The sequence below is a fragment of the Phyllobates terribilis genome, unplaced genomic scaffold (assembly GCF_046119375.1).
Source record: "Phyllobates terribilis strain yellow unplaced genomic scaffold, ASM4611937v1 Scaffold_4__5_contigs__length_816908805, whole genome shotgun sequence".
NCBI classification, from domain to species: Eukaryota; Metazoa; Chordata; class Amphibia; order Anura; family Dendrobatidae; genus Phyllobates; species Phyllobates terribilis.
The window spans coordinates 244,169,833-244,188,156 of record NW_027362764.1 but is presented as its reverse complement, the minus strand read 5'-3'; the positions used below and the strand labels follow the sequence as shown (position 1 = coordinate 244,188,156).

General features: G+C 45.9%; 1 protein-coding gene across 1 annotated transcript in view; it reads right to left on the bottom strand.

The window, feature by feature from the left end:
• Window positions 1–18,324, bottom strand: part of LOC141265291 (epidermal growth factor receptor-like) — a 164,200-nt gene that overhangs the window by 95,489 nt on the left and 50,387 nt on the right. Inside the window, exons 5-8 of the mRNA XM_073678190.1 lie at window positions 17,232–17,297; window positions 6,993–7,111; window positions 5,948–6,086; window positions 3,048–3,164 (exon numbers count right to left, since the gene is read on the bottom strand). Coding sequence (XP_073534291.1) covers window positions 3,048–3,164; window positions 5,948–6,086; window positions 6,993–7,111; window positions 17,232–17,297 — 441 coding nt within the window. The remainder of the gene's footprint in view (window positions 1–3,047; window positions 3,165–5,947; window positions 6,087–6,992; window positions 7,112–17,231; window positions 17,298–18,324) is intronic.

The window sequence follows — 18,324 nt, the reverse complement described above, 5'->3', positions numbered from 1 at the left end:
AGCTAATACTAGAGAAGAGAGAGAGAGGATTCAAAAAGACCTAAATAAACTGGAGCAGTGGGCAGCAACCAACAGAATGGTTTTTAACAGGGAAAAATGCAAAGTACTACATCTGGGCAATAAAAATGAAAAAAGCATATACAGAATGGGAGGAATAGAGCTAAGCAACAGTACATGTGAAAAAGACTTAGGTATACTAATAGATCATAGACTGAACATGAGTCAACAGTGTGATGCAGCAGCAAAAAAGGCAAATACAATTCTGGGATGTATTAACAGAAGCATACAGTCTAGATCACGTGAAGTCATTATCGGTCTTTACTCCTCTTTGGTCAGATCTCATCTGGAATACTGTGTACAGTTTTGGGCACCACATTTTAAAAAAGACATAGACAAACTGGAGCAAGTTCAGAGAAGAGCGACCAGAATGGTGACTGGTCTGCAAACCATGTCCTATGAGGAACGGTTGCAGGATTTGGGAATGTTTAGCTTGCAAAAAAGAAGACTGAGAGGAGACTTAATAGCTGTCTACAAATATGTCAAGGGCTGTCACATTGTAGAAGGATCATCTTTATTCTCATTTGCACAAGGAAAGACTAGAAGCAATGGGATGAAACTAAATGGGAGGAGACACAGATTAGATATTAGAAAAAACTTTTTGACAGTTAGGGTGATTAATGAGTGGAACAGGCTGCCACGAGAGGTGGTGAGTTCCCCTTCAATGGACGTCTTCAAACAGAGGCTGGACAGACATCTGTCTGAGATGATCTAGTGAATCTTGCTTTGAGCAGGGGGTTGGACCAGATGACCCAGGAGGTCCCTTCCAACTCTACCATTCTATGATTCTATGATTCTATGATTCTATGATAGGTAGCCTCTGGGTCTTAAAGGAAGAAGGATTAAGAAGGTGTCTGCAATGCCAAGCGCAGTGACCTTTTACAGCTAGATCCAGAGTGACTGTCTGTTACACCTGACACACCCGTGAAAGGTACAGAGGAAACAAGCTTGAGTGTTATCAACACACCATGGACTTGGGTCTCATGGAAGTGCCCGACAAATGAGTGCCTTCTTGCTGCACTATCTGCAACATTATGCTCGTATTGTTAGGATTAGAAATAGTGCTGTCTACTGAGTTGCCATTCTGTTACATCCTCGGTACAAGACTAAATTTTGCCAGATGCTGCCCCCCTGGAAAGGGACGTGCGCATACTGGAGTATTGAAGCAAATTTGTAGACCATCTTAAGAGTGGTTTTCCTCAAGATAGCAGTGAGGCACACAGTGTGCATCACAGATCTAGACTTCAAACCCTGGGGATGTCGAGTCATCAACACAAAAACATTAGCAGCAGCAGTGTAAGTGGCAGAATCAATTTCTGTGAGTTGTTTCACACATTTTTAGACCAGCCCGTGCACCAGCAGAACAGAGTACAAATCTGACACAAAGTGAACGTCTGGAGAGGGTGGTGCAAGAGTATCGAGCTCAATATCAATGCCATCAGGGGAGGTTTGGACCCTTTTTCATTTTGGTCTTCAAAAATGGAAGAGTGGCCTGAGCTCGCCTGTCACGCCTTGGAGGTTTTGTCATGCCCAGCAGCCAGCGTTCTCTCAGGACGTGTCTTCAGCCCTGCTGTTGGTGCCCTGACGAATAGGCGCATCCGGCTGTCCCCAGAAAGTGTAGACCGCCTAACTTTCATCAAGATGAACAAGTCATGGATCTCAAAGGACTTTTTCACTCCAGACGCAGACTGAACAGACTAGGCAATGGTGTTGTTTTTAGTGTGTTGCATTGATCTCGCGTTATTGCAGTCTGTGACACCTTTGCCGTGGCTTCTGTGCCTGCTGTTGCTACTGCTGCTGATGTTTTCAACATTTTTTGAAATGTGGAGACTCCTAGTTGGGTCTCCATCTGGTGCGCTGCCTGTAGTGGAAGGTGGGGGTGTCAGAGCCCGATTATACTATTTCTACTCTGGGGAAATTGATGTCACTTTAGTGGTGTCTGCCCCTAATATTTGGAAATGTTTGGACTCCAAGTTGGGTCCCCTTCATGTGTGTTGCCGGTAACAGTCGGGCTCCCAGACCAGCAGGCCTGCACTTACTTTCAGTCAACTACCGGTGTTACTATCCTTAAATTTTTCTAACAATCATAGTCTTCGAAGCTGATATTTGTGCCACCTGAGTGTGGCTGAGTAGAAAAGCCGTTTGAGCTGTTGCATGAGGTATCAGGGCTCCCAGCACAGCAAGCCTAGACTGATCCCTCACCCACCTCTTAATTTGAACTTAAATTCAAAGCTGTAAATGCTGGTCCAGACCCTGATACCTCATGCATGAACCCAGTGGGTAAATTGATGCCACTTTTCCTGGTGTCCGCTCCAAATTTTTGGAAATGTTTGGACTAAAAATTGGGTCTCCTTCATGTGTGTTGCCTGAATTTTGCAGGGCTCTCAGAGCACCAGGCCTACATCTGTCACTCATCCACCTGTTACTGATAAATGTTTAAGCTAGAAATGCTGGTCCAAGCCCTGTCCCAGGCCCTATCCCATGCATCCAGGCTGAGCAAATACACTATTTGAACTTTGGGTCAATTGATGCCACTTTTCCTGGTGTTTGCCCTTAATTTGAGCTGTTTTGGCAGCTTTTAGGCCCCCCTGAAGGTATTCTCTATGTGTTTGGTTTTGCCTCCCATTGAATTCAATGGGGTTCGGATGAGTTTGCCAATCCGAACCGAACTGAACCTTTAGAGGTTCACCCATCTCTAGTAGTAAGGACACTTTTTCAGGCTATTGTTACTCTCCCATGTAATAAACAGCCTGGGTAGGATAATCAACAATTCCCTGATGTGTCGCCCATGTGAACTAGCACCAGGCTGGCGAATCAAAGGAAGAGCTGTGGATGCCATCAGGTAAGAGGTGGTATTCCCATCCAATTCCAGGTGCCACAGACCACTGTCGTGGCCAATGGGATGGGACGTTCAAATCAATCCTTACCAACTCTGAATAAAATATATTTTTTAAATACTAGTTTTACTATAGGTGGCAAGGGTAAGTTACCTTTTTCACATGGTTCTTCATAATTTTTACAATTATAAACATTGTTTTCTCCTATTTCAAAAGTATTCAAATCACAGGGATGTGTACAAGATCCGGAATCTGATACAACATATTTATCTAAAAAAAATAAAAAAGAAAGCATTTGTTTAATGAATCACAATACATCAATGAAAGTAAAGAACGCAGTATGAAGTGTACAATTCTAAGGGCAATTTACTCTACTATTTAGGATTCAAATAATATCAGAAAGCAGGATCTCTGCTTCCTGCCTATAGTATGTCTTTGCAGACTACAGGAGAAAACCCCATACACTGTCAGGTGGGCGACATTACACTGATTAAAATGATACCTTGGTTGATTAAAACCATCCTGTGGTACTTGTGTAATCTTTACTTTCAGTCTGGAGATAATGATATGCTCGTACTTCAGGGCGGCCAGTGGGGGGCGCTCGATCTGGTGCTCTGCTTAATATTCATCTGTATGCTCTTATGACCGCTCACTGATCATTCACTGATCTGCCTCCTATTTTACCTAGCTCCGCACTACTAGATGCATTATGTAAAATAGGAGGCAGGTCAGTGAACACACAGTGAGCTGTAATAGGAGCATGGAGATGAATATATAAGCAGAGCACCAGATAGAGAGCCCCCCACTGGAGCACGAGCATATCATCTCCAAACTGAAAGTAAAGATTACACAAGAACCACGGAACAGATTTCATCAACCAAGGTATATTAATCAGTGTAATGTTGCCCACCTGACAGTGTATGTAGTTTACTGAGCACAATCCTGCTGACAGGTGCGCTTTAAACATTTTTAAAAAGAGCTAATGGCAGCCAACAAATAGAATTGTAAGTCAGGATTTCAAAATAGAAAGAGAAAGGAATAATAACAAGCTCGGACTGGCCAATAGGGGAACAGGGGAATCCCCTGGTGGGCCCCTGTGCAAATATGGGCCCCCAATCTCACTGTATGGACAGTACAGAAAAAGCAGCTTCTCATCATTTGTTATCCAAACTACCAAGTTTGTTATTATATGGAGATATAGGTTAATTTGTGAACAAGGGTAGTGAAATATTTGCATGCAGGTGAAAAGTGGGGACCTCCCCAAAGTCAATGTTACTGGTGGGCCCTTGGCACCCCAGTCCGTCACTGAATAATAATAATACAATATGAGAAAAGAGGTGATCAGACTTTATTTCTACTGGGTATCAGTGTCGTTGCGAATACTGAAAGCATAAAAATGGCACAAGCTCTGATTCCCAAAAGTCTGCCTGTGAATTGGACAGTGATGGACACTGATCAACTGACAAATGCTTTTTTCTTTTTTTCATAAAAAAAAACCTGTCGTGGGATGAAAGATGAACTGCTGGAGGGGGGCCCAAAATACTTAAAAACCTAGGGAACAGGCAATGGTCTAAAATAACCCTAAATGCAGATCACAAATATAGCCCCCAAAATTAATACATACATTAAACTAGACCCTAGAATATCTAGAGACCCCTGATAAACATATACCACCAAAAATATACAGACAGAAATAAATACAAACTGCCTAAACAAAAACTGACCCGAGACTAAACCTAAATAAATACATAGCCCATAATAAACTTATTATTTATTTAAACCTATTAGCAAATAGACTCCAGACTAGGCTCTCAAATAAATGTGGACACATAATACCCCCTAAATACCCAGACCAGACTAACTTAAAGGGGTTTACCCACGAATAAAAGTTCATTTTAATCAATAGATCTTGGAAAAATAATAAGTTCCACAATTGGATGTGTTTAAATAAAATGTTCCTGTGCTGAGATAATCTTATAAATGTTCTCCTGTGTAATGGCTGTGTAATGACTGTGTTGTATCGTGTGCAGAACATGGTCTGATCATACTACATCTCCTGGGCAGGGGAGGAAGGAAAAGAGTATAAAGATACATTACAGCAGGGGATTGCAGCTGATTTTTTCTTTGAAGTAATACATTGTTTAAAAACAGGCAGTGAAATGTTTTACTTCATAAAAAGAATCAGCTGTGATCCTCTGCTGTAATGTCTGTATACTCTTTTGCTTCCTCCCCTGCCCAGGAGCTGTGGTATGATCAGACCATGTTCCTGTACGGTCAGACACAGCCATTACACAGGACACGGCAGGGGCACATTTATAAGATTATCTCAGCACAGGAACATTTTATTTAAACACATCCAATTGTGGAAGTTATTATTATTCCAAGATCTATTGATTAAAATGGAGTTTTCTTTGTGGGAAAACTCCTTTAATAAAACCAGATCAGACCCCAAAATAATTACATGCGCCTAAGTTAGGACTCCAGACTCTTTGACAGAACTTCTCCACTCTCTTCTCTGTGGAGCTTTGCACCTACGGAAAATGCCTTGAGGACCTGCACAGTACGGTTATGTGTTCATATCTCTGCAAGTCCTTCAACAGTAAAAGGTCCTGCACAAACATGAGATCATGGTACAATGCAGTTTGATAACATTATTTTTTACTTATTTTCCAAGCCCAAGTATATAGTGCAAATCTCCCAATCTTTGGTGGGAAATTACACAGTTTGGTTTAAGAATATTGATGCAAAATACTAACCAAAACCGTATTGTGTGAAAAACTGAATTTTTTTATCGGACAGATCTCGGACCCACAGAGTCTCACAGATCCATTCACACATCCATGAAAATGACAGATCTGAGAATGAGATTGGTGAAACTCATAGCACGTCCTATTTTGGTCCTATATTGAGGATCAGAATAGAATGCATTCTGTGGGTCTGTGTTCTGTCCGATAAAAAATCAGGCAGCACACAGACTTTTACAAGGGTGTGTGAATGCACCCTAAGGCCTAAAGAATACATATTCGTGCATAAAAGGAGAAACATTTACTTACATGGACACTTTTTCACACATGTGAAACCACAACTATACTTTTTGGTGCCAGCTTCTACTAGATTTTTCCTTAAGTTATAAGTATTCGTCGAAGAGCAGCTTTCCAGGCATGTGTTACCATCACGAAATTTGAGGCATGCCTTAAAAAAAGCAATGATACGTGAGCGATACAATTTTGAAAATTATACTAAGTGTTAAGCCACAGAGTAGTGAACTCAAAGTGAGACCAAAGAATGAACACCATCAAGAGAAACCACTACCTGAAAATGAACAATACTGCATCTCCATCAAAATCTGAAGATTAATATGAATCTCTCACTTGATTCATGCTGTTCAAACCAGTATGAATAAGAGCCTGGCTGCATTATTGTAACCAGGTATATTTTTCTCTGAAAAAATCTGGCATTTCAGAGAAAATATACTTTAAAGGTCCAGCCGGGGACCATAACCAAACATGAGACTAGTCTGACTCCTCCCTGGTTGGCTCTTCCCTGTGTTGCTCTAGGTGATTGACCGATCTCTCCCTATACATGTCAATCACATGCATTAGCACTGGTCAGAGCTGCACTCCAGCTATGGTCTCCGGATGGATTTGTAAAGTATACTTCCTCTGTAACACCGGAGCATTTCAGAGAAAAAAAAATATCCGGCTCCAAATGTGCAGCCAGGCGGTTTATTCATCTGGAGGCAGGTTCCGTTTAATCTGCTGGGAAGTCATAAAGTAGAAAACACAACCTGGATACAGTAGCTAATGGACATATCCATGTTACTTGACAATGTTACCTTCTGCTAAAGCATCACTTCTATCCGCCCCCACCGCCACCTTCCACATCCCCTCCACCAATCACTGCTCATCCATACAAATTACAATTTATGAGTTTGGAAAATGCTGGACAGTCATTTTTGGCTTTGGAAAGCCCCTTTGACATGTGTATGCTAAACATATTTACATAACTAGAAAGAGGCAAATATAGTGTGTATAATATTTCATCCATATCTATACCGACAAGGCATTGAAGCAACCTACTACAAGCTGTGTGTATTACCAGGCAGTCTGTTTCTTTAGGACCCGTACAGCCAGCTGCGCACTGACTGTGACAGCAATCACTAGCCTCCGGTCCCCTGCACCGTCCAGGACACTGCTGAGCACAAATGAGCTTTGTGACTGAAAGAAATAAGAAAATTTTGACTTTTGGCCACACAGAACAAAATGTTTACAGGTAACTTTTATTATGAATAGAAATTCTCAATTATCTGATGGTAAATAATGTAAGGTAATTTCCGGATGCAAACCTCCAACATTCAAAAAAAGAATATAGTGCAGTATACATTTTTTCTTTGCTTCATCCCTCTTTATATGATGGTGGAGACTTTCTTAAAGTTCATTTACGCTGCAAGATAATTGTGAACAAGTCTTGGTAAAAATGCTTTACAATTATCTTGGCAAGTAAACAAGCTGCCGATCACCTGTGATTGAGCAAAAAGGTCGTTCATCTGGTGAAATGATCCTTTGTGCAGCATAAAAGATCATTGTTCTTGGCAGTGCATTGTCCTGTGTAAACAGGACTCACACTGCCTAGAACCATGGAAGCCTAAGAGCATTGAGCAATGCTGTGTGTAAACATGCAGTCTAAAGCCCCCATCTCACATAGCGAGATCGCTGCTGTGTCACGGTTTTGGTGACGCAACAGCGACCTCACCAGCGATGTCGCTATGTGTGACACTTTGCAACGATCAGGCCCCTGCTGTGAGGTCGCTGATCGCTGCAAAGTGTCCTGGACCATTTTTTGGTCGTTGCTCTCCCGCTGGTCAGCAAACATCGCTGTGTGTGACCAGCGGGAGCAGCGATCAGGCTGGTAACTATGGTAAACATTGGGTTACTAGGGGCACACACGCACCTAGTAACCCGTTGTTTATCATGGTTACGAGCCTGCTAAAGTGAGCGGTAACCACCCGCTCACTGTAGCAGGGTGGTAACCATGATAAACAACGGGTTACTAGGAGCGCGTGTGCCCCTAGTAACCCGATGTTTACCATAGCTACCAGTCTGCTCCTGCTTCAGCAGACTTGAAACCAGGAGCAGGACATCGTGGAAAGATTCTTTCCACGATGTCGCTGCTCCCCTGATCGTTGGTGAGCCTGCCTGTTTGACAGCTCACCAGCGACCACATAGTGACGCAGCAACAATCCCTGACAGTTCTCCTTGTAGGGGGGTTCTAAAAGTGTCACCAACCAGTAATGACTGTCACCCAACATTTTGACAACGCGAGGGTCACGGTTAAGGCAGCGTAACATAAAGTTAGCCATGCGTGCCAGACTGGTAACAGGCAAGACTTCCGTGTCCTCACCAAGATGACGACTGACCATGCTCTCCTCCTCCTCTTCCCCCCTGTCCTCAGGCCACCTACGCTGAACCAACGGTATGACAGTTGTACAGGTACTACAGTCTACAGCGCATGATACAAGCTCCTGTTCTTCCTCCTTCTGTTCTTCCTCCTGTGTGTAATCGACCGCTATGGCTTCTTGATCCATCTCATCATACTCTGGCTGCAATGCCTCCTCTTTAATTCTCTGCAGAGAGCGTTGCAAAAGACAGACAAGTGGAATGCTGACGTTAATGATGGAGTCATCGCCACTCACCATCTTGGTGGACTCCTCAAAGTTTGTCAAGATGGTACATATGTCAGACATCCAGGTCCACTCCTGAGGTCTTATGTGTGGAGTCTGACCTGAATATCGATGGCCTTGTTGCAGCTGGTACTACACAACTGCTCTCTTCTGCTCACAAATCCTTTGCAACATGTGGAGGGTAGAGTTCCAACGTGTGGGGACATCACACACCAGACGGTGTGACGGAAGCTGCAAACGCTGCTGCAACACAGCAAGGGCGGCGGAACTGTAGTCAACTTGCGAAAATGAGCTGACAGGCGGCGTACTTTGACGAGCAGATCTGGCAACTCGGGGTACGATTTAAGAAACTGCTGAACTACGAGGTTAAGCACATGAGCCAGGCATGGTACATGTGTGATCTCGCCTCGCCTCAGAGCCGCCACCAGGTTACGGCTATTGCCACACACGACCATGCCTTGATGTAGGTTCAGCGGTCTCAGTCACAGATCTACCTGCTCTTTCACAGCTGTCCACAACTCACAAGCAGTGTGAGGTTTATCACCTAAGCTTATGAGTTTCAGCACAGCCTGTTGCCGCTTGGCGGAGGCAGTACTGCAGTGCTTCCAGCTTGTAACTGATGTGGTGATATTTGAGATGGAGGCTGAACATGAGGAGGAGGAGGAGGATGATGCGCATGAGCTGTACACTGTGGGGGCAACTCTGACTGACATAGTGCCCGCAATCCTCGGTGTGGGGAGGATGTGTTCCGTCCCAAGGTCCGTCTGGGTCCCGCCTTCCACTATGTTTACCCAGTGTGCCGTCAGGGAGATGTACCGTCCCAGGCCACAAGCACTTGTCCACGTGTCCGTTGTCAGGTGGACTCTCCCAGTAACTGTGGTGTTGAGGGCATGGCAGATGTTTTTGGACACATGCTTGAGTAGTGCGGGGATGGAACACCGGGCAAAATAGTGTCGTCTGGGTACCGAGTACCAAGGGACGGCCACCGCCATAAGGTTGCGAAAGGATTCCGTCTCCATCAGCCTAAAAGGTAGCATTTCCAACGCAAGCAGTCGTGAAATGAGCGAATTTAGGACTGTGGCCTATGGGGCGTTGGCTGCGAATTTCCACTTTCGTTCAAAGGTCTGGGATATGGGCAATTGAACGCTGCAGTGGGACGTGGACATGGACGTAGATGCTGTTTCTTGAGAAACTGCCATAACAAGTGAAGACTGAGAGGAGGGGGCATCTTATCATGCAGTATGGACAGGGGATTGCCTTGCACACACAACAGGGGGTTCTATTGCACGTGGAAGAAGCAGTGGTGACACCCGCTGACACTGGTCGTGGACCCTGGGGTTCACCCCACAAAGTCGGGTGCTTTGCTACTATGTGCCTGATCATGCTGGTGGTGGTCAGGCTGGTAGTTTTGTCACCCCTGCTGATGCTGGTATGGCAGATGGTACAAATGGCCTTTTTTGGGGTTATCGGCAGAGTCTTTAAAAATATTCAAGACTCTGGAAGACCTACAGGTTTTACTGGCAACGTCCCTCGTGTTGGTGTTACAGGGAACTGTTGCCTGCCTTCTGTGTGCAGCCACCACACTGCTTCTTCCTACCTGTTGGGGTACTCTGCCTCCCTCACCCTGTGTGCTGCTGGCCTCACTCTGCATGTCCTCCTGCCACGTTGGGTCAGTTACTAGATCATCCACCACCTCCTCCTCTTCCACTTGCGCACCACGATCCTCCTCCTCACTTCCTGGCAATTGTGTCTCGTCATCGTCCACCTCTTGTGACAAATTGCCAGGGTCGACTTCCTGTGTCTGTGGCTGTTCAAATATTTGGGCATCGCTACATGGGATCTCCTCTTCCACCACTTCAAGCAGAGCAGGCGAGGGGCACAAATCTGGAAATGGACCAGTGAACAGCTCTTCAGAGTGTCCAAGTGTGGGATCAGTTGCTGTCTGACGACACTCGGCATGGTGGGAGGAAGAAGCATCAGGGTGAGGAGGAGTATGCGGTCAAGACTCACGGCTACTAAGATTTGACTGTGTGGAAGACAGACCGGAGGTGGTGGTGCCCAGGTAACTGGAAGTATTATCTGCTATCCAATTAATAACCTGTTCACACTGATCAGTTCTCAATACTGGTGTTGTTCTGTGCTTCCCTAGTAATTTGGTCAAGAAGTGGGAGCGAGAAGATGTGGCTTTTGGTTGTGGCACATTTTCACCTTGGTCACGGCCCCGTCCTCTGCACGCACCATCACCAGAACGTCCAGTTACACGTCCCTTGCCACGCGCCTTGCCCATTGTAAAGGAAGTAAAATAGCTTACACTCGCACTGTCAATGGAAAAAGGGTAATAAAAAGTAGATTAGAACCGTGGAAGAGGAAAACCAAAGTTCTATTTCTCTGGCCTACACCCGACTCTTTTAAACAATCTGAACAATCAGGGAGAAACTATTACTGTTTTTCTTTACGGAAAAAATACCAAAAGCTGAATAATAGAGATTTTTTACCGTGGAATGGCAAAACCACAGTTATTGTTTACTGGGGTATACCATTTTAAATAGATATATTTGCGGCTGAACAGTGAGCGACACACTCAAACTATTTTTTTTTTAGGTAAAAATGGCCCAAAAGTGGATAATACAGAGGTTTGAACCATGGAACTGCAAAACCACACTTCTATTTCTCTGGCCTACACCAGACTATTTTCAACAGATATATTTGTGTCTGATCAGTCAGGAGACACTATTACTGTTTTTCTTTACAGCAAAAAATCCAAAAAGCAGGATAATACAGAGATTTGACCCGTGGAACTGCAAAACTACAGTTCTATTTCTCGGGCCTACACGAGACTATTTTAAACAGATATATTGGTGTCTGAACAATCAGGAGACACTATTACTGTTTTTCTTTACGGCAAAAAATGCCAAAAGCAGGATAATACAGAGATTTGACCCGTGGAACTGCAAAACACAGTTCTATTTCTCGGGCCTACACCAGGTTATTTTCAACAGATATATTTGTGTCTGAACAATCAGGAGACACTATTACTGTTTTTCTTTATGCCAAAAAATGCCAAAAGCAGGATAATAGAGATTTTTCACCGTGGAACGGCAAAACACAGTTGTAATTTACTGGTGTATACCAGGCTCTTTTAAACAGATATATTGGTGTCTGAACAATCAGTAGACACTATTACTGTTTTTCTTTACGGAAAAAATACCAAAAGCTGGATAATAGAGATTTTTTACTGTGGAACGGCAAAACCACAGTTATAATTTACTGGTGTATACCAGACTTTTTTAAATAGATATATTTGCGGCTGAACAGTGAGCGTCACACTCAAACTGTTTTTTTTTTAGGTAAAAATGGCCTAAAAGTGGATAATACAGAGGTTTGAACCGTGGAACTGCAAAACCACACCTCTATTTCTCTGGCCTACACCAGACTCTTTTAAAAATATATATTTGTGTCTGAACTGTCACAGACACACTTTTTTTTTTTTTTGGGGGGGGGACACACCAAAAGGTTAATAAGATGGGTATTTGTACAGTGTGAAGGAGAAAAAAAAAAAAAAGAGGATTTAGATGAAAAAAAAAGGATTTTTCCTGGCCCCCGAGACCTGGAGCTAATTTCAGCAACAGGAGCACACAGGACTGTAATGCAGCATTTGCTGGTATAACCACTGCGTCTCCTATACAGCCTGCCTGCCTGATATCTGGGATGGATATTAGTTCTGAGAAGGACTGTTTGTTTGATCTGGCAGCCTTTACAGACCCTACACTAAGTATTTTGCAGTATATATCTCTCCCTAAATCAGCAGCGCTGTCCCTACACTGTCTGATCCCAGCCGTCTGTGTCCAAGATGGCGGCGCCCGGTTTTAAATACTCGAGGTGACGCTGTGAGGCCAGCCAATCAATGTAATGCCCACAACCAACATGGCTGCGGCATTACAGTGACTAGCTGGCAATCCCTGCACGTTCACTAGCTCTGTAAAGAGCGCCAAACATGCAGGGCGGAGACCCGAGCTCCCGCCCGAGTAACCCGGAAAGGCTCGGTGCTCGCCGAACATCCCGAGTAGCATGATGCTCAGGCGAGTACCGAGCAGTGTTGAGCATGTTCGCTCAACACTATTCCATATATGTCCCCTCTCTTTACGATCTTCACATCTCTGTCAGTCTATAGTGTACTCTGACCTTTCATACTGATCTTTATTGAACCTGTTATGCACGTGCCCTCGGCGCAGTCGCAGTCTCTTCGCCTGCGGCCTGGCGTCTATATAATCGTACACACACAGCATCCCTGCTCATCCATGATCATGACGGCCGGGCGTGCGGTGACGTGGGACGGTCTGTGCCGTACGCATGCACCATTCAAACAGTGTTATTGGCTATTATCCAGTCACCTGGTCTTAAAAGGTCCTGTCATCACAAAAATATATCTTCCCTTGAGAAAGCTCTTTACAGTCCACGCGAAATGCGCATTGGGAAGCAAGGTGCTCGTGTACCAACCCTCCTGTGCGTCATTCGCTCTATAGCTGGGTAAGAAAGCTGGCGCTTATATCTATATGGACTATATATTTCTAACGCATATGTCACTGGCTCTGTACTATTTAAGACTGACACCGTGTCTGAAACCAGCAATTATTGTATTGAATTCTGTGATACTCTATCTTTGTTCCATATTTCTACCCGCCAGCTTTTTCTTCCCAGACGTGCATTACAAATATCCACACCCCCAGATTTGATTGCACATATCCATTGCTTATTTATTATAATGTATTGATCTTACTATATGTACTTAATAAAGATTTATATATTTTTAATATAACCACAAAGCTCTTTCCTCTCTTGTTTATCTCTTGATACTCTATGGAGTGGTTTTTCGGTGGTAACACACACATATTTTTATGTTGATGTGCTAACCACTAAAATGCAATGGGTATTTGTTTATTAGGTCTTGATTAGATGTACCTGACTTACTTTGATTAAGAACCAGAGCCTGTATTCACTAGGTGTGGCAGTCTGCTGGATGGAGCAGAGTTGAGTGTGCTGCTGGTGAGTGACCAGCCAAAATGTGAGCTGTAGCTGACAGAGAGATGTGTTGGGGTCTTTCTCTGAATGGAGACTGAATGGGTCAGCTAGGAAAGCTGAGAACTCTGGGTGTGCAGAGAACCATGTGGAAGCATTTTTATTGGAATATGGTCTCCCATGCTGGTATGTGCTGCCCCCATCCTGTCCCCACCATCCAATTCCGGTATGCGTGGCTCCCCTCATCCTCGTTCCCGGTATGCGTGGCTCCCCTCATCCCCGATCCCGGTATGCGTGGCTCCCCTCTTCCCCGATCCCGGAATGCGTGGCTCCCCTCATCCCCGATCCCGGTATGCGTGGCTCCCCTCATCCCCATTTCCGGTATGCGTGGCTCCCCTCATCTCCAATTCCGGTATGCGTGGCTCCCCTCATCCCCATTTCCGGTATGCGTGGCTCCCCTCATCCCTGTTTCCGGTATGCGTGGCACCCCTCATCCCCATTTCCGGTATGCGTGGCTCCCCTCATCCCCATTTACAGTATGCGTGGCTCCCCTCATCCCCATTTTTGGTATGCGTGGCTCCCCTCATCCCCATTTCCGGTATGCTGTCGCTCCCCTCATCCCCATTTCCGGTATGCGTGGCTCCCCTCATCCCCATTTCTGGTATGCGTGGCTCCCCTCATTCCCATTTCCGGTATGTGTGGCTCCCCTCATCCCCATTTCCGGTATACGTGGCTCCCCTCATCCCCATTTCCGGTATGCGTGGCTCCCCTCATCCCCATTTCCGGTATGCGTGGCTCCCCTCATCCCCATTTCCGGTATGCGTGGCTCCCCTCATGCCCATTTCCGGCATGCGTGGCTCCCCTCATCCCCATTTCCGGTATGCGTGGCTGCCCTCATCCGCATTTCTGGTATGCGTGGCTCCCCTCATCCCCATTTCCGGTATGCGTGGCTCCCCTCATCCCCATTTCCGGTATGCGTGGCTCCCCTCATCCCCATTTCCGGTATGCGTGGCTCCCCTCATCCCCATTTCCGGTATGCGTGGCTCCCCTCAACCCTATCCTGGTGTGTATGGTATCCCTCATCCTGGTATGCATGGCACCCTATCCCTCACTCCCAATCCCGGTATGCGTGGCACCCCTCACCCCCAATCCTGGTATGCGTGGCACCCCTCACCCCTCAATCCTGGTATGTGTGGCCTCCTCAATCCCCCATTCCTGGTATGTGTGGCCTCCTCAATCCCCCATTCCTGGTATGTGTGGCCTCCTCAATCCAAGTATCCTGGTATGTGTGGCCTCCTCAATCCCCTAATCCCTGGTATGTGTGGCCTCCACAATCCCCCATCCCTGGTATGTGTGGCCTCCTCAATCCCCCATTCCTGTTATGTGTGGCCCCCTCAATCCCCTAATCCCTGGTATGTGTGGCCTCCTCAATCCCCCATCCCTGGTATGTGTGGCCTCCTCAATCCCCCATCCCTGGTATGTGTAGCCTCCTCAATCCCCTAACCCCTGGTATGTGTTGCCTCCTCAATCCCCCATTCCTGGTATGTGTGGCCCCCTAAATCCCCTAATCCCTGGTATGTGTGGCTTCCTCATCCCCCATTCCTGGTTTGTGTGGCCTCCTCAATCCCCCATCCCTTGTATGTGTGGCGTCCTCAATCCCCCATTCCTGGTATGTGTTGCCTCCTCAATCCCCCATTCCTGGTATGTGTGGCCTCCACAATCCCCCATTCCTGGTATGTGTGGCCTCCTCAATCCCCCATCCCTGGTATGTGTGGCCTCCTCAATCCCCCATTCCTGGTATGTGTTGCCTCCTCAATCCCCCATTCCTGGTATGTGTGGCCTCCACAATCCCCCATTCCTGGTATGTGTGGCCTCCTCAATCCAAGTATCCTGGTATGTGTGGCCTCCTCAATCCCCTAATCCCTGATATGTGTGGCCTCCACAATCCCCCATCCCTGGTATGTGTGGCCTCCTCAATCCCCCATCCCTGGTATGTGTGGCCCCCTCAATCCCCTAATCCCTGGTATGTGTGGCCTCCTCAATCCCCCATCCCTGGTATGTGTGGCCTCCTCAATCCCCCATCCCTGGTATGTGCGGCCTCCTCAATCCCCCATCCCTGGTATGTGTGGCCCCCTCAATCCCTTAATCCCTGGTATGTGTGGCCTCCTCAATCCCCCATCCCTGGTATGTGTGGCCTCCTCAATCCCCCATCCCGGGTATGTGTGGCCTCCTCAATCCCCATTCCTGGTATGTGTTGCCTCCACAATCCCCCATTCCTGGTATGTGTTGCCTCCACAATCCCCCATTCCTGGTATGTGTGTCCTCCACAATCCCCCATTCCTGGTATGTGTGGCCTCCTCAATCCCCCATCCCTGGTATGTGTGGCCTCCTCAATCCCCCATTCCTGGTATGTGTTGCCTCCTCAATCCCCCATTCCTGGTATGTGTGGCCTCCACAATCCCCCATTCCTGGTATGTGTGGCCTCCTCAATCCCCCATCCCTGGTATGTGTTGCCTCCTCAAACCCCCATTCCTGGTAAGTGTGGCCTCCACAATTCCCCATCCCTGGTATGTGTGGCCTCCTCAATCCCCCATTCCTGGTATGTGTGGCCTCCTCAATCCCCAAATCCTGGTATGTGTGGCCTCCTCAATCCCCCATCCCTTGTATGTGTGGCCTCCTCAATCCCCCATTCCTGGTATGTGTGGCTTCCTCAATCCCCCATTCCTGGTATGTGTGGCCTCCTCAATCCCCCATCCCTGGTATGTGTGGCTTCCTCAATCCCCCATTCCTGGTATGTTTGGCTTCCTCATCCCCCCAATCACTGCACACATAAAACAATAAACACTTATGCTCACCTTCCTTCCTCACCTCTGCTCCAGTGCTGTGTCCTGTCTGTAGCAGCAGCTGCCGGCACATTCACGCTTCTCCATGCCGGGACTATGGGCGTGGAGAAGCGTGAATATGCTTTCACTTTAGCGGCGGCCACTGACAGCAGGAGCCGGGGCTCAGCGCTCCTCCGTGGCCGCTACTAAAGAGAATGAATATTCCGTCTTCTCCACGCCCATGGGAGTGGCCTCAGAGGGAATATTAATTTCCTTTTAGCAGCGGGCACAAGTGGTAGTGTGCTCCGCTCCTCCACTGCCGCAACCCGCCCCTCTGCCACCGCAACCTCCTACTCACCTATCCTCCTCGTTCCCACGCTGCTTGGGGCCCTCACGGGCCCCCTCCGGCCACGGGCCCGAGCCCCATAGCAGTGGCTGTCTTACCTGTAACGGCTGGATGCGGTCTTCTGTCTGGAGCCAGACTGCGCGTCACGCATGCGCAGTCTATCGAGGCTTCGGACAGAGTCACGCTTCTGCCGTTATATTCTAGATACCACAACAGATACAACATAACCATTCAACAAAAATCATTTTATATACATTAAAATACATATGAGATCATGCAATAAAATGTATATGAACAGAACAAATATTTCATATATATTCACAGGATATTCACACTAAATTCCTTAATATTACCACTCAATATACAAACAGCCAAATCATCCAATGGTGAAGTATAAACAAGTGCTATTCAAAAACATATCCACTGTTCAGTGACACTTCCTAGGTAATAATTGAAATAAACAGTCTACTTACGTATTTGACAGCTCTCTGGACCAGAACCCCAACATGAACCATTGCAAGCTTCTAAACATGTAGGACCTGCAATTTTAAAGGACAGTTGATGAAACAACATACAGATTATAGTGTTACCCATGATAGTACAATTGCCTGGTATTTTGAGATATCTCTTTATCTTATCTATCAAAAACAACAGCACTCTATAATTGCAGTGAGTCAAAAAATATCCTTCATTGACCAATATCCCATTACATTAAGGAGTTTGCCCCATCAGGAGCCAATCCAAATTAATGTAAAAGCGTCGTCCTTGGAGTTCTGAACACACTCATAGAATCATAGAATCATAGAATGGTAGAGTTGGAAGGGACCTCCTGGGTCATCTGGTCCAACCCCCTGCTCAAAGCAGGATTCACTAGATCATCTCAGACAGATGTCTGTCCAGCCTCTGTTTGAAGACGTCCATTGAAGGGGAACTACTGTATATCAGTGAAACTATTGAGTACTAGCATATCTTCAGTGCCATATTGTTCATAATCTCAGCAGGCACCAGTGTGCCAACATGTTTCCTTCAGGAACCGCCATCTTGGATGCTGGAAGACAAAGTCAGGGGCAATGCGTGTAGCCCTTACAATTACACATATGTTCTAGTGTGGATGTAGCAGTCAGACAAATTACAGTATGACAAGCTTCTGGGCATGAGCAAAAAGTCTTATGAAAGTAAAAATTATTCATAGTAAGTGTATCATAATACCTCTTATGTTGGGGTCAACTCCCTAAATTAAATTATAGATCTATTTCACCTGTGGTTTACTAAGAAACTCTTAGGCATCTTACATAAGACTGAAATAACGCATATATTATTGCACAGTTTTGACACAATGAACTTTCCAATACATTTTTGTGATAAAATTTATAAGGATATTGCTCTTTATGTATGCAGTGTATATGCATGAGATTTGTTAATGTAATGTAATTTTCACACTATTTAAACTTGTCTGTGCACCACTGGTTGAAAAAGGTTCCAGGTGGATCCCGGTTATAAAACGTTGCCCAGCACTGGAAACAGGTGAATAAAGGATCTTTATTATTGCTTTACTTTTGCTTTTCT